The sequence below is a fragment of the Procambarus clarkii genome, chromosome 20, assembly GCF_040958095.1.
Source record: "Procambarus clarkii isolate CNS0578487 chromosome 20, FALCON_Pclarkii_2.0, whole genome shotgun sequence".
Classification (NCBI taxonomy): Eukaryota; Metazoa; Arthropoda; class Malacostraca; order Decapoda; family Cambaridae; genus Procambarus; species Procambarus clarkii.
This window is the reverse complement of record NC_091169.1, coordinates 33,710,692-33,731,659: the sequence shown is the minus strand read 5'-3', so window position 1 is coordinate 33,731,659 and position 20,968 is coordinate 33,710,692. Positions and strand designations below refer to the sequence as shown.

General features: G+C 44.1%; 1 protein-coding gene across 2 annotated transcripts in view; it reads right to left on the bottom strand.

The window, feature by feature from the left end:
- The window catches only part of LOC123755284 (alpha-(1,6)-fucosyltransferase), a 316,917-nt gene that overhangs the window by 131,861 nt on the left and 164,088 nt on the right, over positions 1-20,968 (bottom strand). For both annotated transcript variants that reach the window (XM_069327846.1, XM_069327847.1), the window contains exon 3: positions 13,815-13,867. In XM_069327846.1, the coding sequence (XP_069183947.1) occupies positions 13,815-13,867 (53 nt within the window). The remainder of the gene's footprint in view (positions 1-13,814; positions 13,868-20,968) is intronic.

The following is a 20,968-nucleotide window of genomic DNA, read 5'->3' as shown; positions in this document are numbered from 1 at the left end:
GTGGTGCAACAGGAACAGTGTACCCTGGTATTATGCAGCTGTAGGTGCTGCTGTGGATGACAGCTGGAGTGGTGGTGCAACAGGAACAGTGTACCCTGGTATTATGCAGCTGTAGGTGCTGCTGTGGATGACAGCTGGAGTGGTGGTGCAACAGGAACACTGTACCCTGGTATTATGCAGCTGTAGGTGCTGCTGTGGATGACAGCTGGAGTGGTGGTGCAACAGGAACAGTGTACCCTGGTATTATGCAGTTGTAGGTGCTGCTGTGGATGACAGCTGGAGTGGTGGTGCAACAGGAACAGTGTACCCTGGTATTATGCAGCTGTAGGTGCTGCTGTGGATGACAGCTGGAGTGGTGGTGCAACAGGAACAGTGTACCCAGGTATTATGCAGCTGTGGGTGCTGCTGTGGATGACAGCTGGAGTGGTGGTGCAACAGGAACACTGTACCCTGGTATTATGCAGCTGTGGGTGCTGCTGTGGATGACAGCTGGAGTGGTGGTGCAACAGGAACAGTGTACCCTGGTATTATGCAGCTGTAGGTGCTGCTGTGGATGACAGCTGGAGTGGTGGTGCAACAGGAACAGTGTACCCTGGTATTATGCAGCTGTAGGTGCTGCTGTGGATGACAGCTGGAGTGGTGGTGCAACAGGAACAGTGTACCCTGGTATTATGCAGCTGTAGGTGCTGCTGTGGATGACAGCTGGAGTGGTGGTGCAACAGGAACAGTGTACCCAGGTATTATGCAGCTGTGGGTGTTGCTGTGGATGACAGCTGGAGTGGTGGTGCAACAGGAACACTATACCCTGGTATTATGCAGCTGTGGGTGCTGCTGTGGATGACAGCTGGAGTGGTGGTGCAACAGGAACAGTGTACCCTGGTATTATGCAGCTGTAGGTGCTGCTGTGGATGACAGCTGGAGTGGTGGTGCAACAGGAACAGTGTACCCTGGTATTATGCAGCTGTAGGTGCTGCTGTGGATGACAGCTGGAGTGGTGGTGCAACAGGAACACTGTACCCTGGTATTATGCAGCTGTAGGTGCTGCTGTGGATGACAGCTGGAGTGGTGGTGCAACAGGAACAGTGTACCCTGGTATTATGCAGCTGTAGGTGCTGCTGTGGATGACAGCTGGAGTGGTGGTGCAACAGGAACACTGTACCCTGGTATTATGCAGCTGTGGGTGCTGCTGTGGATGACAGCTGGAGTGGTGGTGCAACAGGAACAGTGTACCCTGGTATTATGCAGCTGTAGGTGCTGCTGTGGATGACAGCTGGAGTGGTGGTGCAACAGGAACAGTGAACCCTGGTATTATGCAGCTGTAGGTGCTGCTGTGGATGACAGCTGGAGTGGTGGTGCAACAGGAACAGTGTACCCTGGTATTATGCAGCTGTAGGTGCTGCTGTGGATGACAGCTGGAGTGGTGGTGCAACAGGAACAGTGTACCCAGGTATTATGCAGCTGTGGGTGTTGCTGTGGATGACAGCTGGAGTGGTGGTGCAACAGGAACACTATACCCTGGTATTATGCAGCTGTGGGTGCTGCTGTGGATGACAGCTGGAGTGGTGGTGCAACAGGAACAGTGTACCCTGGTATTATGCAGCTGTAGGTGCTGCTGTGGATGACAGCTGGAGTGGTGGTGCAACAGGAACAGTGTACCCTGGTATTATGCAGCTGTAGGTGCTGCTGTGGATGACAGCTGGAGTGGTGGTGCAACAGGAACACTGTACCCTGGTATTATGCAGCTGTAGGTGCTGCTGTGGATGACAGCTGGAGTGGTGGTGCAACAGGAACAGTGTACCCTGGTATTATGCAGCTGTAGGTGCTGCTGTGGATGACAGCTGGAGTGGTGGTGCAACAGGAACAGTGTACCCTGGTATTATGCAGCTGTAGGTGCTGCTGTGGATGACAGCTGGAGTGGTGGTGCAACAGGAACAGTGTACCCAGGTATTATGCAGCTGTGGGTGCTGCTGTGGATGACAGCTGGAGTGGTGGTGCAACAGGAACAGTGTACCCTGGTATTATGCAGCTGTGGGTGCTGCTGTGGATGACAGCTGGAGTGGTGGTGCAACAGGAACACTGTACCCTGGTATTATGCAGCTGTAGGTGCTGCTGTGGATGACAGCTGGAGTGGTGGTGCAACAGGAACACTGTACCCTGGTATTATGCAGCTGTAGGTGCTGCTGTGGATGACAGCTGGAGTGGTGGTGCAACAGGAACACTGTACCCTGGTATTATGCAGCTGTAGGTGCTGCTGTGGATGACAGCTGGAGTGGTGGTGCAACAGGAACACTGTACCCTGGTATTATGCAGCTGTAGGTGCTGCTGTGGATGACAGCTGGAGTGATGGTGCAACAGGAACACTGTACCCTGGTATTATGCAGCTGTAGGTGCTGCTGTGGATGACAGCTGGAGTGGTGGTGCAACAGGAACACTGTACCCTGGTATTATGCAGCTGTAGGTGCTGCTGTGGATGACAGCTGGAGTGGTGGTGCAACAGGAACAGTGTACCCTGGTATAATGCAGCTGTAGGTGCTGCTGTGGATGACAGCTGGAGTGATGGTGCAACAGGAACAGTGTACCCTGGTATTATGCAGCTGTAGGTGCTGCTGTGGATGACAGCTGGAGTGGTGGTGCAACAGGAACACTGTACCCTGGTATTATGCAGCTGTAGGTGCTGCTGTGGATGACAGCTGGAGTGGTGGTGCAACAGGAACAGTGTACCCTGGTATAATGCAGCTGTAGGTGCTGCTGTGGATGACAGCTGGAGTGGTGGTGCAACAGGAACAGTGTACCCTGGTATTATGCAGCTGTAGGTGCTGCTGTGGATGACAGCTGGAGTGGTGGTGCAACAGGAACACTGTTCCCTGGTATTATGCAGCTGTAGGTGCTGCTGTGGATGACAGCTGGAGTGGTGGTGCAACAGGAACAGTGTACCCTGGTATTATGCAGCTGTGGGTGCTGCTGTGGATGACAGCTGGAGTGGTGGTGCAACAGGAACAGTGTACCCTGGTATTATGCAGGTGTAGGTGCTGCTGTGGATGACAGCTGGAGTGGTGGTGCAACAGGAACAGTGTACCCTGGTATTATGCAGCTGTGGGTGCTGCTGTGGATGACAGCTGGAGTGGTGGTGCAACAGGAACAGTGTACCCTGGTATTATGCAGCTCTGGGTGCTGCTGTGGATGACAGCTGGAGTGGTGGTGCAACAGGAACAGTGTACCCTGGTATTATGCAGCTGTGGGTGCTGCTGTGGATGACAGCTGGAGTGGTGGTGCAACAGGAACACTGTACCCAGGTATTATGCAGCTGTGGGTGTTGCTGTGGATGACAGCTGGAGTGGTGGTGCAACAGGAACAGTGTACCCAGGTATTATGCAGCTGTGGGTGCTGCTGTGGATGACAGCTGGAGTGGTGGTGCAACAGGAACACTGTACCCAGATATTATGCAGCTGTAGGTGCTGCTGTGGATGACAGCTGGAGTGGTGGTGCAACAGGAACAGTGTACCCTGGTATTATGCAGCTGTAGGTGCTGCTGTGGATGACAGCTGGAGTGGTGGTGCAACAGGAACACTATACCCTGGTATTATGCAGCTGTAGGTGCTGCTGTGGATGACAGCTGGAGTGGTGGTGCAACAGGAACAGTGTACCCTGGTATTATGCAGCTGTAGGTGCTGCTGTGGATGACAGCTGGAGTGGTGGTGCAACAGGAACAGTGTACCCAGGTATTATGCAGCTGTGGGTGCTGCTGTGGATGACAGCTGGAGTGGTGGTGCAACAGGAACAGTGTACCCTGGTATTATGCAGCTGTGGGTGCTGCTGTGGATGACAGCTGGAGTGGTGGTGCAACAGGAACAGTGTACCCAGGTATTATGCAGCTGTGGGTGCTGCTGTGGATGACAGCTGGAGTGGTCGTGCAACAGGAACACTGTACCCTGGTATTATGCAGCTGTGGGTGCTGCTGTGGATGACAGCTGGAGTGGTGGTGCAACAGGAACACTGTACCCTGGTATTATGCAGCTGTGGGTGCTGCTGTGGATGACAGCTGGAGTGGTGGTGCAACAGGAACAGTGTACCCAGGTATTATGCAGCTGTGGGTGCTGCTGTGGATGACAGCTGGAGTGGTGGTGCAACAGGAACAGTGTACCCTGGTATTATGCAGCTGTGGATGACTGCTGACGTGTGGTGTTTATGAATGTTAGAATTGCCGAAGAGTTTTGTTTTCTTATTATGTATTATCCTTAAAATATCTTTTCCTAAATAACTCCCTTTTCCTTGGAGCTGATATCTTCCCAGCCCAAGGACACGGGTGTCGTGGAGGTACAAGTTCCAGCATATTTGAATCAATCTATTGTGAACAAGGTTGCAAAACGATGCACATAATATTTTTTTGAAAGGCCTTGATACTCTGCCTCAAGAATGACCGGTTATGATGGCAGAGACGCAGCGTATTGAATACATACTTAATTAGATTAGATTAAGTCATTGTTATTTAAAATAAAACAGAATGATATTATCAATGGAGAAAATTCGGATTTGCTTGTTTAGGCTTGTTGACTTTGAAACCGTTGCTCCTTGTTTGTGTTACATCTGACTTTTTAAAGAAATTTTTCTGATCAACATCCTCCAAATTGTTCAGTATTACAAAAGTTTCAATGAGATCCGCCCTGTCATGCCTGGTTTGTGGTGTTGTTAGCCCAGTGGCCCTCAACCGTTCCTGACACGAGAGATGCCTTAGCTCTGGAATTACTTTTGTTGTCCGGTGTTGCACCTTCTCCAGACAAGCTATGTCCTTCTGAAGATGAAGTCTCCATGCTTGGATACAGTAATCCATATGGGGCCGCGCACCAGAGGTTTATATAGTTGAACCATTGCTTTCTTTTCTTTAAAGTATGCTTGATTATTCCAAGTGTTTGCTTGGCTTTTTGACCAACCTGTTCCCACCTGTTGTGCAACTTTCAGTGAATGGGGCATTTTAACTCCAAGGTCCTTGTCTTCATTAATCTGCTGTAATTTAATGTTATTAATTTGGAAGTTAAGGCGTGGGGTTGTTATGCCCCACATCATGCAGGGTCATGCATTAGTTTTATTAGTTCTAATTCTAATTATCTTTTCATCCTCCTAATTTTGTTATACAAATTGTGCCACAAAATTCTTTGTGATCTTTCCTATTGTAAGCGAACGTGTACTCATCTTATGGCATTGTGGTGATTTAAACAAGTTGTTACGAATAAAGTTCCTGACTCTAATTCGGATAGTGACAATCCGAATCATAATGGACTTGGTAATGGTCCAGGACGGACGGAAACGTCGTCATCTCTTCACTTTCCAGTGTGTGGTCTCGTCAACATAGTGACAATGTCTGCATGACAGACAGTGTGTGGTCTGGTCAACATAGTGACAATGTCTGCATGACAGACAGTGTGTGGTCTGGTCAACATAGTGACAATGTCTGCATGACAGACAGTGTGTGGTCTGGTCAACATAGTGACAATGTCTGCATGACAGACAGTGTGTGGTCTGGTCAACATAGTGACAATGTCTGCATGACAGACAGTGTGTGGTCTCGTCAACATAGTGACAATGTCTGCATGACAGACATTGTCACATTGTAACTTTTATGAATTTAATGTACTTAAATTTGTGTGCAAACTTTCTAAAATATAAATGTATAAACATTCTTGAATGAGGCTTTGGATTTTATTGATTGATTTGATAGCTTTATAAACACTTAAATTCCGAATTTAACAGCAATATCAGCAAATTTAAAGAAGGAGCAAAAATAGGTTCAGTAATAAATTCACCCCGAGAACTACAAATTATTACATGACATAGACTGACTCGAAACGTGTTCAATTAACAATAATGGAAGGTGCAGTGAGGGGAACTGGTGGAGTTACGTGGTGCTCTGTGAACAGAGTTGGACTCCATGCGGGAGGAACTAAGGTTGATGGAAACAACGTGTCTACCCTCAAGAGGAAGCAAAGGAGGAGAGCAGCATTAGGAAGTCCTCATCTTGGAGTGTCACGAACGACAGGGGACTTAGGAAGACTCTGACAAAGCCTCCTTCACCTTTTCCGCAGAAGTCCAACTCCTTCACCGCGATAGAGAACAAGTGGTGTAGAGAGACCGCGGTTCATCCGAGAGGCAAGGATCAGATCACCGGTAAAGGAAGTAATTAAGCGAATTTGGGGTTGATTCCCAGACGTGGTATTTGGATAGAACTTTTTGAGCCAGAGATGTTGAAGGGGAACAGTTTAAGGAATGTTAAGGGCTTTAAGGACTCCTTAAGGGCTCGTTTAAGGGTTACGGGCTGTTTAAGGGCGTGTTAGCACTCCTGCTGTCCGGGAGCAGAAATAGTGGATATTGTAAACAATGAGAAAATCCACTGGGGCTGTGAGGCGACGTGAACACCGCCCACTTATTAAAGTCATACAACCGGATATCTACTGAAATCACCGGAAATCTGGAGGCCCTCCTGGAGCCAGTCCACGTGTTTACATAAGAGTGCTAAGCACTCGGGTGAAGGGTAAAGTAGTTAAGAAAACTACTAGTAAAGTAAAGTAAAAAAACATCGTACGCCCCAACTTTAGATACACACAGAAACTCACACTAACGTGATAAATATCATTAAGAAAATTCACTGGTGGATTTTCTCATTGATGTATATCACGTTTGTGTGATTTTCTGAGTGTATTGTAAACAACATGAATGATATTATGACTGGAAATGGGAACAAACCATTATTTGTATCAATGCAGGTGGAAATGATGCTGGACGAGTTAGGAGTGAGTCACTGATACAGCGGTTTAAGTCAGCCATAGAATTAGTTGGAGCAAGGGAGGAATCTCAATCATATGTGGTATTCTGCAAAGAAGGGAATATTTTTGTACTTATTTATACAAGAGTTCTTATATTCTTGTACAGCCACTAGCACGCATAGCATTTCGGGGAAGTCATTAATCCTAATTTTCCACGGAATACGACCCGCCAAATCGTTTAACAACCAGGTACCCATTCACTGGTGGGAGAACAGAAGTGTACAGAGAAGGATTGCGCCTAGTTAATCCTTCTCGGCCAGGACACGAACCCAGGACAAATTCCTTGCGAAGCGCAGGGTGAGTGTATTATCACTGCGCCACAGGGACAGTATGGGGTTCACGGAGAGTTTTAACCCAATGGTTGTCGAGGGCACTTGGTGATAATTGCCGACTGGACAAATATTGTAAATCAATTGCAATATTGATAACTGGGAACACTTCTGTGGAAGGAATGACATGTATTCTCGGGATGAGGCGCATTTATCCAGGACTGGGGTTGTTACTGTTGCCACCTCGTTGGAACCTGTGGTTTGAGGGGTTTGTTTGAGTTTAAACTGTTAGTAGATAGTGGTATGGGGAATGGATTTGGGGTAAAGAGGAATTAAAGTATGTGTTGGGGGGGGGGGGAGGAATGAAATAGTAGAAAGAACAGGGATGAAGAAGGGCCTAAAAATAGCTGGGGAACATTGAACTCAAGGAGATCAGATTTACCATAGAATCGTATAGATGTTTAAGAGAGAATACAACTTTAAAAAATTAAACTTTAAGAGAATAAGTAAGAGAGACTAGAACTTTAAGAGAATAAGTAAGAGAGACTAGAACTTTAAGAGAATAAGTAAGAGAGAATAGAACTTTAAGAGAATAGACTTTAAGAGAACAAGTAAGAGAGAATAGAACTTAACATAGTCTGTTAAGGTGGCAGATTTCCGAAAAGCTGGTTTTAATGGACTAAGAAATTTCTTGACTAGGATAGATTGGACAGACATATACATGAAGAGTGGGCCTGTCTTGGAGGGAGTCGTGAACCTGGAGATGGATGACGTAACAAGGGATTGAGAAGTAGGTTCAAAAAAGAACTTATTTAAAAATATTGTAAGCAAGCACAGGAACGTAGTATAACAAACAAATTCATTAGAGCGAATAATGATAATGTTTTATCTGAAAAACTCTAGGATTTTTCTTTGCCTATCTTGATAAACATACAAACAACTTTGACTTGATGTTATTCATCAGTTCAATTATCTTACCTATGTTAGTTACAATTTTAGGTTATGTAGATAAATACAAGAATGTAACAACTCTTGTATATATCTCAAAAAAAAAAATAAAATAAATAAATAAATAAATACTGAGCACCCTACTGCAGAATTAACATAAACCTCCATGAGTGTGGTGAGAGGGCATGAAGAACCTCCCACCTGAAGACATTAACAAAACGTAGCGCACATTCTCAAGAATATCAACGGATCACGACTAGAATACGTGAATCAGAGTGAAAGGGCATAACAAGGGGATATTTATTCATTGTATGCAAGAAACATTAATACGAAAACCATGTTAAGAAATATATACACATTTGATAGGCTTAGATTCTGAACGAAATTGAGTAAATACTGCACACAGAGATCACACTAACGTGATGCATCAAATGAACAAATCCACAAGGGCCGTGACGAGGATTCGAACCTGCGTCCGGGAGCATCCCAGACACTGCCTTAATCGACTGAGCTACGACAGGGTAAAAGGGTTGAAACCGAAGTTCTACTGAACTTACTGGATCCCGTAGCCTCTCCGAGGCACAAACCAGGATTTTAACCAGTTAGTTACTTGCACAAACCAGACGAGGTTCGAATCCTCGTCACGGCCCTTGTGGATTTGTTCATGAGTAAATACTGCTTTGGAAAAAACAATTTATTCGTTACCTTGTAATTCATAAATTATCAGTGATGAGTATCAAAGGTGAGACACACACACATATATATATATATATATATATATATATATATATATATATATATATATATATATATATATATATATATATATGCGAACAAGCCTGAATGGTCCCCAGGACAATATGCAACTGAAAACTCACACCCCAGAAGTGACTCGAACCCATACTCCCAGAAGCAACGCAACTGGTATGTACAAGACGCCTTAATCCACTTGACCATCACGACCGGACATAATGAGGTGATAGCCGAGGCTATTTGAACCACCCCACCGCCGGCACTCGGATAGTTATCTTGGGCATAGCATTTTACCAAATCACCTCATTCTTTGGGGCACACGTGAGGAACACAAATGCGAACAAGCCTGAATGGTCCCCAGGACAATATGCAACTGAAAACTCACACCCCAGAAGTGACTCGAACCCATACTCCCAGAAGCAACGCAACTGGTATGTACAAGACGCCTTAATCCACTTGACCATCATGACCGGACATAATGAGGTGATAGCCGAGGCTATTTGAACCACCCCACCGCCGGCACTCGGATAGTTATCCTGGGCATAGCATTTTACCAAATCACCTCATTCTTTGGGGCACACGTGAGGAACACAAATGCGAACAAGCCTGAATGGTCCCCAGGACAATATACAACTGAAAACTCACACCCCAGAAGTGACTCGAACCCATACTCCCAGAAGCAACGCAACTGGTATGTACAAGACGCCTTAATCCACTTGACCATCACGACCGGACATAATGAGGTGATAGCCGAGGCTATTTGAACCACCCCACCGCCGGCACTCGGATAGTTATCTTGGGCATAGCATTTTACCAAATCACCTCATTCTTTGGGGCACACGTGAGGAACACAAATGCGAACAAGCCTGAATGGTCCCCAGGACAATATGCAACTGAAAACTCACACCCCAGAAGTGACTCGAACCCATACTCCCAGAAGCAACGCAACTGGTATGTACAAGACGCCTTAATCCACTTGACCATCACGACCGGACATAATGAGGTGATAGCCGAGGCTATTTGAACCACCCCACCGCCGGCACTCGGATAGTTATCTTGGGCATAGCATTTTACCAAATCACCTCATTCTTTGGGGCACACGTGAGGAACACAAATGCGAACAAGCCTGAATGGTCCCCAGGACAATATGCAACTGAAAACTCACACCCCAGAAGTGACTCGAACCCATACTCCCAGAAGCAACGCAACTGGTATGTACAAGACGCCTTAATCCACTTGACCATCACGACCGGACATAATGAGGTGATAGCCGAGGCTATTTGAACCACCCCACCGCCGGCACTCGGATAGTTATCTTGGGCATAGCATTTTACCAAATCACCTCATTCTTTGGGGCACACGTGAGGAACACAAATGCGAACAAGCCTGAATGGTCCCCAGGACAATATGCAACTGAAAACTCACACCCCAGAAGTGACTCGAACCCATACTCCCAGAAGCAACGCAACTGGTATGTACAAGACGCCTTAATCCACTTGACCATCACGACCGGACATAATGAGGTGATAGCCGAGGCTATTTGAACCACCCCACCGCCGGCACTCGGATAGTTATCTTGGGCATAGCATTTTACCAAATCACCTCATTCTTTGGGGCACACGTGAGGAACACAAATGCGAACAAGCCTGAATGGTCCCCAGGACAATATGCAACTGAAAACTCACACCCCAGAAGTGACTCGAACCCATACTCCCAGAAGCAACGCAACTGGTATGTACAAGACGCCTTAATCCACTTGACCATCACGACCGGACATAATGAGGTGATAGCCGAGGCTATTTGAACCACCCCACCGCCGGCACTCGGATAGTTATCTTGGGCATAGCATTTTACCAAATCACCTCATTCTTTGGGGCACACGTGAGGAACACAAATGCGAACAAGCCTGAATGGTCCCCAGGACAATATGCAACTGAAAACTCACACCCCAGAAGTGACTCGAACCCATACTCCCAGAAGCAACGCAACTGGTATGTACAAGACGCCTTAATCCACTTGACCATCACGACCGGACATAATGAGGTGATAGCCGAGGCTATTTGAACCACCCCACCGCCGGCACTCGGATAGTTATCTTGGGCATAGCATTTTACCAAATCACCTCATTCTTTGGGGCACACGTGAGGAACACAAATGCGAACAAGCCTGAATGGTCCCCAGGACAATATGCAACTGAAAACTCACACCCCAGAAGTGACTCGAACCCATACTCCCAGAAGCAACGCAACTGGTATGTACAAGACGCCTTAATCCACTTGACCATCACGACCGGACATAATGAGGTGATAGCCGAGGCTATTTGAACCACCACACCGCCGGCACTCGGATAGTTATCTTGGGCATAGCATTTTACCAAATCACCTCATTCTTTGGGGCACACGTGAGGAACACAAATGCGAACAAGCCTGAATGGTCCCCAGGACAATATGCAACTGAAAACTCACACCCCAGAAGTGACTCGAACCCATACTCCCAGAAGCAACGCAACTGGTATGTACAAGACGCCTTAATCCACTTGACCATCACGACCGGACATTATTGTCCTGGGGACCATTCAGGCTTGTTCGCATTTGTGTTCCTCACGTGTGCCCCAAAGAATGAGGTGATTTGGTAAAATGCTATGCCCAAGATAACTATCCGAGTGCCGGCGGTGGGGTGGTTCAAATAGCCTCGGCTATCACCTCATTATGTCCGGTCGTGATGGTCAAGTGGATTAAGGCGTCTTGTACATACCAGTTGCGTTGCTTCTGGGAGTATGGGTTCGAGTCACTTCTGGGGTGTGAGTTTTCAGTTGCATATTGTCCTGGGGACCATTCAGGCTTGTTCGCATTTGTGTTCCTCACGTGTGCCCCAAAGAATGAGGTGATTTGGTAAAATGCTATGCCCAAGATAACTATCCGAGTGCCGGCGGTGGGGTGGTTCAAATAGCCTCGGCTATCACCTCATTATGTCCGGTCGTGATGGTCAAGTGGATTAAGGTGTCTTGTACATACCAGTTGCGTTGCTTCTGGGAGTATGGGTTCGAGTCACTTCTGGGGTGTGAGTTTTCAGTTATATATATATATATATATATATATATATATATATATATATATATATATATATATATATATATATATATATATATATATATATATATATATATATGTCGTACCTAGTAGCCAGAACGCACTTCTCAGCCTACTATGCAAGGCCCGATTTGCCTAATAAGCCAAGTTTTCCTGAAATAATATATTTTCTCTAATTTTTTTCTTATGAAATGATAAAGCTTCCCATTTCTTTATGTATGAGGTAAATTTTTTGTTATTGGAATTAAAATTAACGTAGATATATGACCGAACCTAACCAACCCTACCTAACCTAACCTAACCTATCTTTATAGGTTAGGTTAGGTTAGGTAGCCGAAAAAGTTAGGTTAGGTTAGGTAGGTTAGGTAGCCGAAAAATAATTAATTCATGAAAACTTGGCTTATTAGGCAAATCGGGCCTTGCATAGTAGGCTGAGAAGTGCGTTCTGGCTACTAGGTACGACATATATATATATATATATATATATATATATATATATATATATATATATATATATATATATATATATATATATATATATATATATATATATATATGTCGTACCTAGTAGCCAGAACTCACTTCTCAGCCTACTATTCAAGGCCCGATTTGCCTAATAAGCCAAGTTTTCCTGAATTAATATATTTACTATAATTTTTTTCTTATGAAATGATAAAGCAACCCTTTTCTCTATGTATGAGGTCAATTTTTTATTATTGGAGTTAAAATTAACGTAGATATATGACCGAACCTAACCAACCCTACCTAACCTAACCTAACCTATATTTATAGGTAAGGTTAGGTTAGGTAGCCAAAAAAAGCTAGGTTAGGTTAGGTTAGGTAGGTTAGGTAGACGAAAAAACATTAATTCATGAAAACTTGGCTTATTAGGCAAATCGGGCCTTGAATAGTAGGCTGAGAAGCGCGTTCTGGCTATTAGGTACGACATATATATATATATATATATATATATATGTCGTACCTAATAGCCAGAACGCACTTCTCAGCCTACTATTCAAGGCCCGATTTGCCTAATAAGCCAAGTTTTCATGAATTAATGTTTTTCGTCTACCTAACCTACCTAACCTAACCTAACCTAGCTTTTTTTGGCTACCTAACCTAACCTTACCTATAAATATAGGTTAGGTTAGGTTAGGTAGGGTTGGTTAGGTTCGGTCATATATCTACGTTAATTTTAACTCCAATAAAAAAAAATTTACCTCATACATAGAGAAAAGGGTTGCTTTATCATTTCATAAGAAAAAAATTATAGTAAATATATTAATTCAGGAAAACTTGGCTTATTAGGCAAATCGGGCCTTGAATAGTAGGCTGAGAAGTGAGTTCTGGCTACTAGGTACGACATATATATATATATATATATATATATATATATATATATATATATATGTCGTACCTAGTAGCCAGAACGCACTTCTCAGCCTACTATTCAAGGCCCGTTTTGCCTAATAAGCCAAGTTTTCATGAATTAATTGTTTTTCGACTACCTAACCTACCTAACCTAACCTAACCTAACTTTTTCGGCTACCTAACCAAACCTAACCTATAAAGATAGGTTAGGTTAGGTTAGGTAGGGTTGGTTAGGTTCGGTCATATATCTACGTTAATTTTAACTCCAATAAAAAAAATTTGACCTCATACATAATGAAATGGGTAGCTTTATCATTTCATAAGAAAGAAAATAGAAAAAAATTATTAATTCAGGAAAACTTGGCTTATTAGGCAAATCGGACCTTGCATAGTAGGCCAAAAAGTGAGTTCTGGCTACTAGGTACGACATATATATATATATATATATATATATATATATATATATATATATATATAATATATTTATATATATATATATATATATATATATATATATATATATATATATATATATATAATCATCAAACATAGACAATAGTATGACTGACCTTGTTCATAGTTGATGTCTTGTTTGTGATCTTCATGAACCACCGGTAGAGGCCTAGGTCACATGGAAGTAAAGCAAAATTACAATGAAACCCATGGATAATAAAGAGAACCAAATTTGACAATATCAAAGTGTAGGGGTGTATGTGTGTTAAGAAATGGGCACAGGAGAGCCAGAATTGAATTAACCAATAACATGATTCATTGACTCATAAGAACTGCCTTCTGACACCAGTGTAAGAAACCACTCAGAACCTTGTATACCTCATACGTAAGACCTCATATATCAATTATATGCCTCATATATAAAGGATATTTTGACGAGCAACACTGAAATAATTGATGGATACAATGACAATAGAAGATTAGACATCAGTGAAGCGCTGCATATCAAGTAATCTAGACCAGCAATCAACAACCAGCTAATACACAGTTACACTCTACCCACTTCAAGACCCAGGGCCAATGTAGAAGCACGACCGAATGACCCTGCAACAGGAACGGAAGCAACCAGAAGAATATAATCTACCAACATGTCACACTCTTAACGTAATACCCCATTAATTTAATACTTCATTAATTTAATACCCAATTAACACCCAATTAATAACCCCATGTAATGTCATTCATCCATATGTCACCTACCCACCTCACTATAAAAAGATATAACCAGGTGTTAACACAGTAGAATTTTTTGAAACAGCACCGCTCCTGTGCCAGGTAAGTCCACTACAGGCTCACCATAGCCCATGCTAATTGCCCCGCTCCTGTGCCAGGTAAGTTACGAGCTCACCATAGCCCGTGCTACTTGGAACTTGTTTCGAGTAGATAAATCTATAATAACAACAACAATACAGTAGAATTGTAGAATTTGTTTTTGAGAATGTGAGGTGAGACTTTACGAAACGCATCACTAGGCGTCAGACCCAAACTAAAAAGTAAACATGAACTTTGGAGAGTTATTTTTAATCTTCCTGCTTCAGTAAAGAAAAACAAAAGGAATATCAAGAAGATTCGTGCCAGAATCATAAATCTAAACCTTTCTCTCTTTTTATATATGCAACACTGATCACAAAAACACGGATCAAAGTATGAGTAAAAACCAGATTTGAAAAATAGAGAATGCTTAACACGTTTTCGGCTAATTCACACACACACACACACACACACACACACACACACACACACACACACACACACACACACACACACAAAATGAGTGCCCAAATGAGCCACAGAGATATTAGAAAGAACTTTTTTAGTGTCAGAGTGGTTGACAAATGGAATGCATTAGGAAGTGATGTGGTGGAGGCTGACTCCATACACAGTTTCAAGTGTAGATATGATAGAGCCCAATAGGCTCAGGAACCTGTACACCTGTTGATTGACAGTTGAGAGGCGGGACCAAAGAGCCAGAGCTCAACCCCCGCAAGCACAACTAGGTGAGTACAACTAGGTGAGTACACACACACACACACACACACACACACACATATGTATGTCAGTGTGAGAAGAGCAGCTGAGAAAAGGTATGAAAATGATATAGCTAATAAAGCCAAGACCGAACCCAAGCTACTACACAGTCACATAAGGAGGAAGACAACAGTGAAGGAACAGGTGATGAAACTTAGGGTGGGCGAGGACAGGTACACAGAGAATGACAAAGAGGTGTGTGAAGAACTCAACAAAAGGTTCCAGGAGGTCTTTACAATAGAACAGGGAGATGTCGCGGCGCTAGAAGAGGTGGCAGCAAACCAGGTGACCTTGGATAGGTTCGAAATTACAAGAGATGAGATCAAGAAGCACCTATTGGAGCTGGATGTGAGAAAAGCTGTTGGGCCGGATGGAATCTCGCCATGGGTATTGAAAGAGTGTGCAGGAGCACTTTGCCTACCACTCTCCATAGTGTATAGTAGGTCACTGGAAACGGGGGACCTACCAGAAATATGGAAGACTGCTAATGTAGTACCAATATACAAAAATGGTGACAGACAAGAGGCACTGAACTACAGGCCAGTGTCCTTAACTTGTATACCATGCAAGGTGATGGAGAAGATTGTGAGAAAAAACCTAGTAACACATCTGGAGAGAAGAGACTTCGTGACAACCCATCAACATGGGTTCAGGGAGGGTAAATCTTGCCTTACAGGATTAATAGAATTCTACGATCAGGTGACAAAGATTAAACAAGAAAGAGAAGGGTGGGCGGACTGCATTTTTTTGGACTGTCGGAAAGCCTTTGACACAGTACCCCATAAAAGGTTGATGCATAAGCTAGAGAAACAGGCAGGAGTAACTGGTAGGGCGCTCCAGTGGATAAGGGAGTACCTAAACAATAGGAAGCAGAGAGTTACAGTGAGGGGTGAGACCTCAGACTGGCGTGAAGTCACCAGTGGAGTCCCACAGGGCTCTGTACTTGGACCTATCCTGTTTCTGATATACGTAAATGATCTCCCAGAGGGTATAGACTCATTCCTCTCAATGTTTGCTGACGACGCCAAAATTATGAGAAGGATTAAGACAGAGGAGGACAGCTTGAGGCTTCAAGAAGACCTGCAGGAATGGTCGAACAAATGGCTGTTAGAGTTTAATCCAAGCAAATGTAATGTAATGAAGATAGGGGTAGGAAGCAGGAGACCAGATACAAGGTATCACTTGGGAGATGAAATACTTCAAGAGTCCGAGAGAGAGAAAGGCAAAATTATGAGAAGGATTAAGACAGAGGAGGACAGCTTGAGGCTTCAAGAAGACCTGGACAAGCTGCAGGAATGGTCGAACAAATGGCTGTTAGAGTTTAATCCAAGCAAATGCAATGTAATGAAGATAGGGGTAGGAAGCAGGAGACCAGATACAAGGTATCACTTGGGAGATGAAATACTTCAAGAGTCCGAGAGAGAGAAAGACCTGGGGGTTGATATCACGCCAGACCTGTCCCCTGATGCTCACATCAAGAGGATAACAGCAGCAGCATATGCCAGGTTGGCTAACATAAGAACGGCCTTTAGAAACTTGTGTAAGGAATCTTTCAGAACATTATATACCACATATGTCAGACCAATCCTGGAGTATGCGGCACCAGCATGGAGTCCATATCTAGTCAAGCATAAGACTAAAATGGAAAAGGTTCAAAGGTTTGCCACCAGACTAGTACCCGAGCTGAGAGGTATGAGCTACGAGGAGAGACTACGGGAATTAAACCCCACTTCGTTGGAAGACAGAAGAGTTAGGGGGGACATGATCACCACATTCAAGATCCTCAAAGGAATTGACAGGGTTGATAAAGACAGGCTGTTTAACACAAGGGGCACACGCACTAGGGGACACAGGTGGAAACTGAGTGCCCAAATGAGCCACAGAGATATTAGAAAGAACTTTTTTAGTGTCAGAGTGGTTGACAAATGGAATGCATTAGGAAGTGATGTGGTGGAGGCTGACTCCATACACAGTTTCAAGTGTAGATATGATAGAGCCCAATAGGCTCAGGAACCTGTACACCTGTTGATTGACAGTTGAGAGGCGGGACCAAAGAGCCAGAGCTCAACCCCGCAAGCACAACTAGGTGAGTACAACTAGGTGAGTACACACACACACACACACACATATATATATATATTCTACAGAGTTCTTCTCTGTAGGGTAAGGCAGGTCCTAGTCAATAACGGCTTCTCCAATGGTTTCGTCGAAGACATCATAAGAAGGAAAGTGAAAAGCCATGCAACCTCTGAAGAGACAACTAACACAACACCTATACCCCCTATTAGACTATTTTACAGGAACTTCTTTTCCACAGCTCATAAAACGGAGGAAAGGGTCCTGAAAGATATTGTTAATAGAAACGTTATCCCTACAGACAAAAATCAGAGGATACAACTGACGATTTACTATAAAACCAGAAAAACGGCCAGCCTACTCATGAGAAACTCTCCAGACACAAAACAGAACGCTTTAAAAGAGACTAACGTCGTCTATGCCTTCAAATGCCCTCTTGGAGACTGTAAGCTCCAAAACCCCAGTATATAGGCAAGACAACAACATCTCTTTCTAGGCGTTTAACGATGCATAAGCAACAGGGCTCCATTAAGGAACATATAATCTCTTCCCACAACCAAACCATCGCCAGAGAAATCCTAGTAAACAACACAGAAATCATCGATAGATACAGCGATAGCAGGCGGCTTGACGTTTGCGAGGCACTACACATCAAGAAATCAACACCAGCAATCAACAGCCAATTATTGCACAACTATATTCTACCCACCTCAAGACTCCGCTCCAATATAGAAGCATCAAGAAATATGGACCAATAGGCTTTCTACAAACACTTCTATTCAATATCCATTGTTTCGTGTTCTGTCTTGTGTTGATGAAATTAATACCCTATTAATACTCTTGTTCTGTCTTGTGTTGATGAAATTAATACCCTATTAATACTCTTGTTCTGTCTTGTGTTGATGCCACATCACCCCTTCCACCTCACTCAAATGTAGATATAAAATCTGAGATGCGTAAGTTCTATTCAGTTGTGTATTTGTGAACTAAAGTCTTTGAAAATGTAATAAGTTTTACGAAACGCGCTCGTGTCGCGTCAGACTAGAAATAAAAATGAATTTTGGAGAATTGATTTTTGATTTACCTCCAACAGTGAAACGAAATGTACGAAAGATTGAGAAAATTCGTGTTAGAATTATTAATCTTACTTTTTCGGTCATATTTAATATATATATATATATATATATATATATATATATATATATATATATATATATATATATATATATATATATATATATATATATATATATATGTCGTACCTAGTAGCCAGAACGCACTTCTCGGCCTACTATGCAAGGCCCGAATTGCTTAATAAGCCAAGTTTTCCTGAATTAATATATTTTCTCAAATTTTTTTCTTATGAAATGATAAAGCTACCCATTTCATTATGTATTAGGCCAATTATTTTTAATGGAGTTAAAATTAACGTAGATATATGACCGAACCTAACCAACCCTACCTAACCTAACCTAACCTATCTTTATAGGTTAGGTTAGGTTAGGTAGCCGAAAAAGTTAGGTTAGGTTAGGTTAGGTAGGTTAGGTAGTCGAAAAACAATTAATTCCTGAAAACTTGGCTTATTAGGCAAATCGAGCTTTGCATAGTAGGCAGAGAAGTGCGTTCTGGCTACTAGGTACGACATATATATATATATATATATATATATATATATATATATATATATATATATATATATATATATATATATTTATATATATGACTGAAAACTCACACCCCATAAGTGACTCGAACCCATACTCCCAGGAGCAACGCAACTGGTAACTACAGGACACCTTAATCCGCTTGACCATCACGACCGGACATAAGGAAGTGATAGCCGAAGCTATTTGAACCACTTCCCCGCTGGCACTCAGATGATAATCTTGGGCATAGCATTTTATCAAATCACCTCATTCTTTGGGGCACACGTGAGGAACACAAATGCGAACAAGCCTGAATGGTCCCCAGGACTATATGCGACTGAAAACTCACACCCCAGTTGCGTTGCTCCTGGAAGTATAGGGGGTTCCTCACGTGCGCCACATACCCGATTGTCTGGGAATGTGGCGCCCTCCCAAAGAGGGTATCAATCAAGGCCCCACTCCAGCAGTTAGGGAAAACACCTCCATCAGCTTCATTTCGACTGAGAATCTACTAGAAGCCATCAAAGCAACATCGGTTGGAACCTTGCAGCACATCCCTAAAGCTGCCCGGCCCCAGGCAGCAACCAAACTATCCAGCCTCTTGAAAAAGGTCAATGACTCCCCCGGAACCATCCAAGCATGGCGCAACCTTCTCCTGTTTGGAAACATATGCCTAGCTGTCCCTGCAAGGAGAGACAAATCACTAGCTTCCTCAGTCATTATGGTTATAAATAGTTTTCCTAGAGAGGACAACCAGGCACCCCTCCCCACCCGTGCCAAAAACACCCACGGTAGGAAAGGTATCAACAGCAGAACCGAGGCATCCAAAATCAGAGCAACTGTCTGCAAGAAAATAGAAGAAGGCAACACAATAGGAGCAATCAGAGTCATCACCAGTGAAGACACAGTTGCCACCAGGGATGCCCATACAGCACAAGTCCTGAGAGAAAAACACCCACCCAGAGCTCCTCGTGACGACAGTGTTCCCCTAGTTGGTGTCACCAGAGCAGAACCCCTGTGTGTGCTCGAATCCATGGTGCACAAAGCAGCTTTATCCTTCCCACCAGGATCAGCAGGTGGGTTCACAGGACTAAGACCCAACCACATCAAACAAATGCTCAACGCTGCACTGGGAGACATTGCACAGGTCCTCCTGGTGGAACTAACTAGATTCGCCAACACATGTCTAGCTGGCAACATACCAGAGACCATACGGCCTCTCTTTTTTGGCGCTACCCTCTGTGCCCTGAGGAAAAGAGATGGAGGAATCAGACCGATAGCTGTGGGCAATTCACTCCGGCGTCTCGTCGCCATCTTTCAACAATATTAAATTAGAAGAGTACGACAGCTTGCTGAAATCAACACTAGAAAAAGCCCTCAATCTCCCTCAGCGACTCACAGTGGAAACAGGCCTCCCTTCCTGTCAGACTCGGGGGTCTTGGCGTGCGCACAGCAAATTGCTGTACCAGCGTTCCTGTCCTCTTCAGTGGGGTCTGACAACTTGGTGAAGGAAATCCTACCTGAGCACCTAGTTCCACAGGCAGGGGTACACGATCCCAGCTTCACAGACTGCACAACCAAATGGGTCTCTCTCGCAGGACCAGCACCCCAACCACCGCCTTCTGAAGCCCATAAGCAATCCAGCTGGGATCGCCCCATTGCCGACCAAGAAGCAGCAACTTTGCTAGAAGCTGCGACAACACCACATGACACTGCCCGACTTAGAGCTGTAGCAGCTCCCCATGCAGGTGATTTCCTATTAGCAACCCCAATGTCAGCAACCAACACCCGTCTCACACTGCAGGCCCTCTGAATTGCCGTGGCTCTCCGCCTCGCTGCCCCAATCCACACCAAATACAGGTGTATTTACGGCGAGGCAGAGGCCGACAGGTACGGATGGCATGGCCTTCTCTGCCAAAGGACAGGAGGATGGCATGCAAGACACGGTGAGGTCAATAACA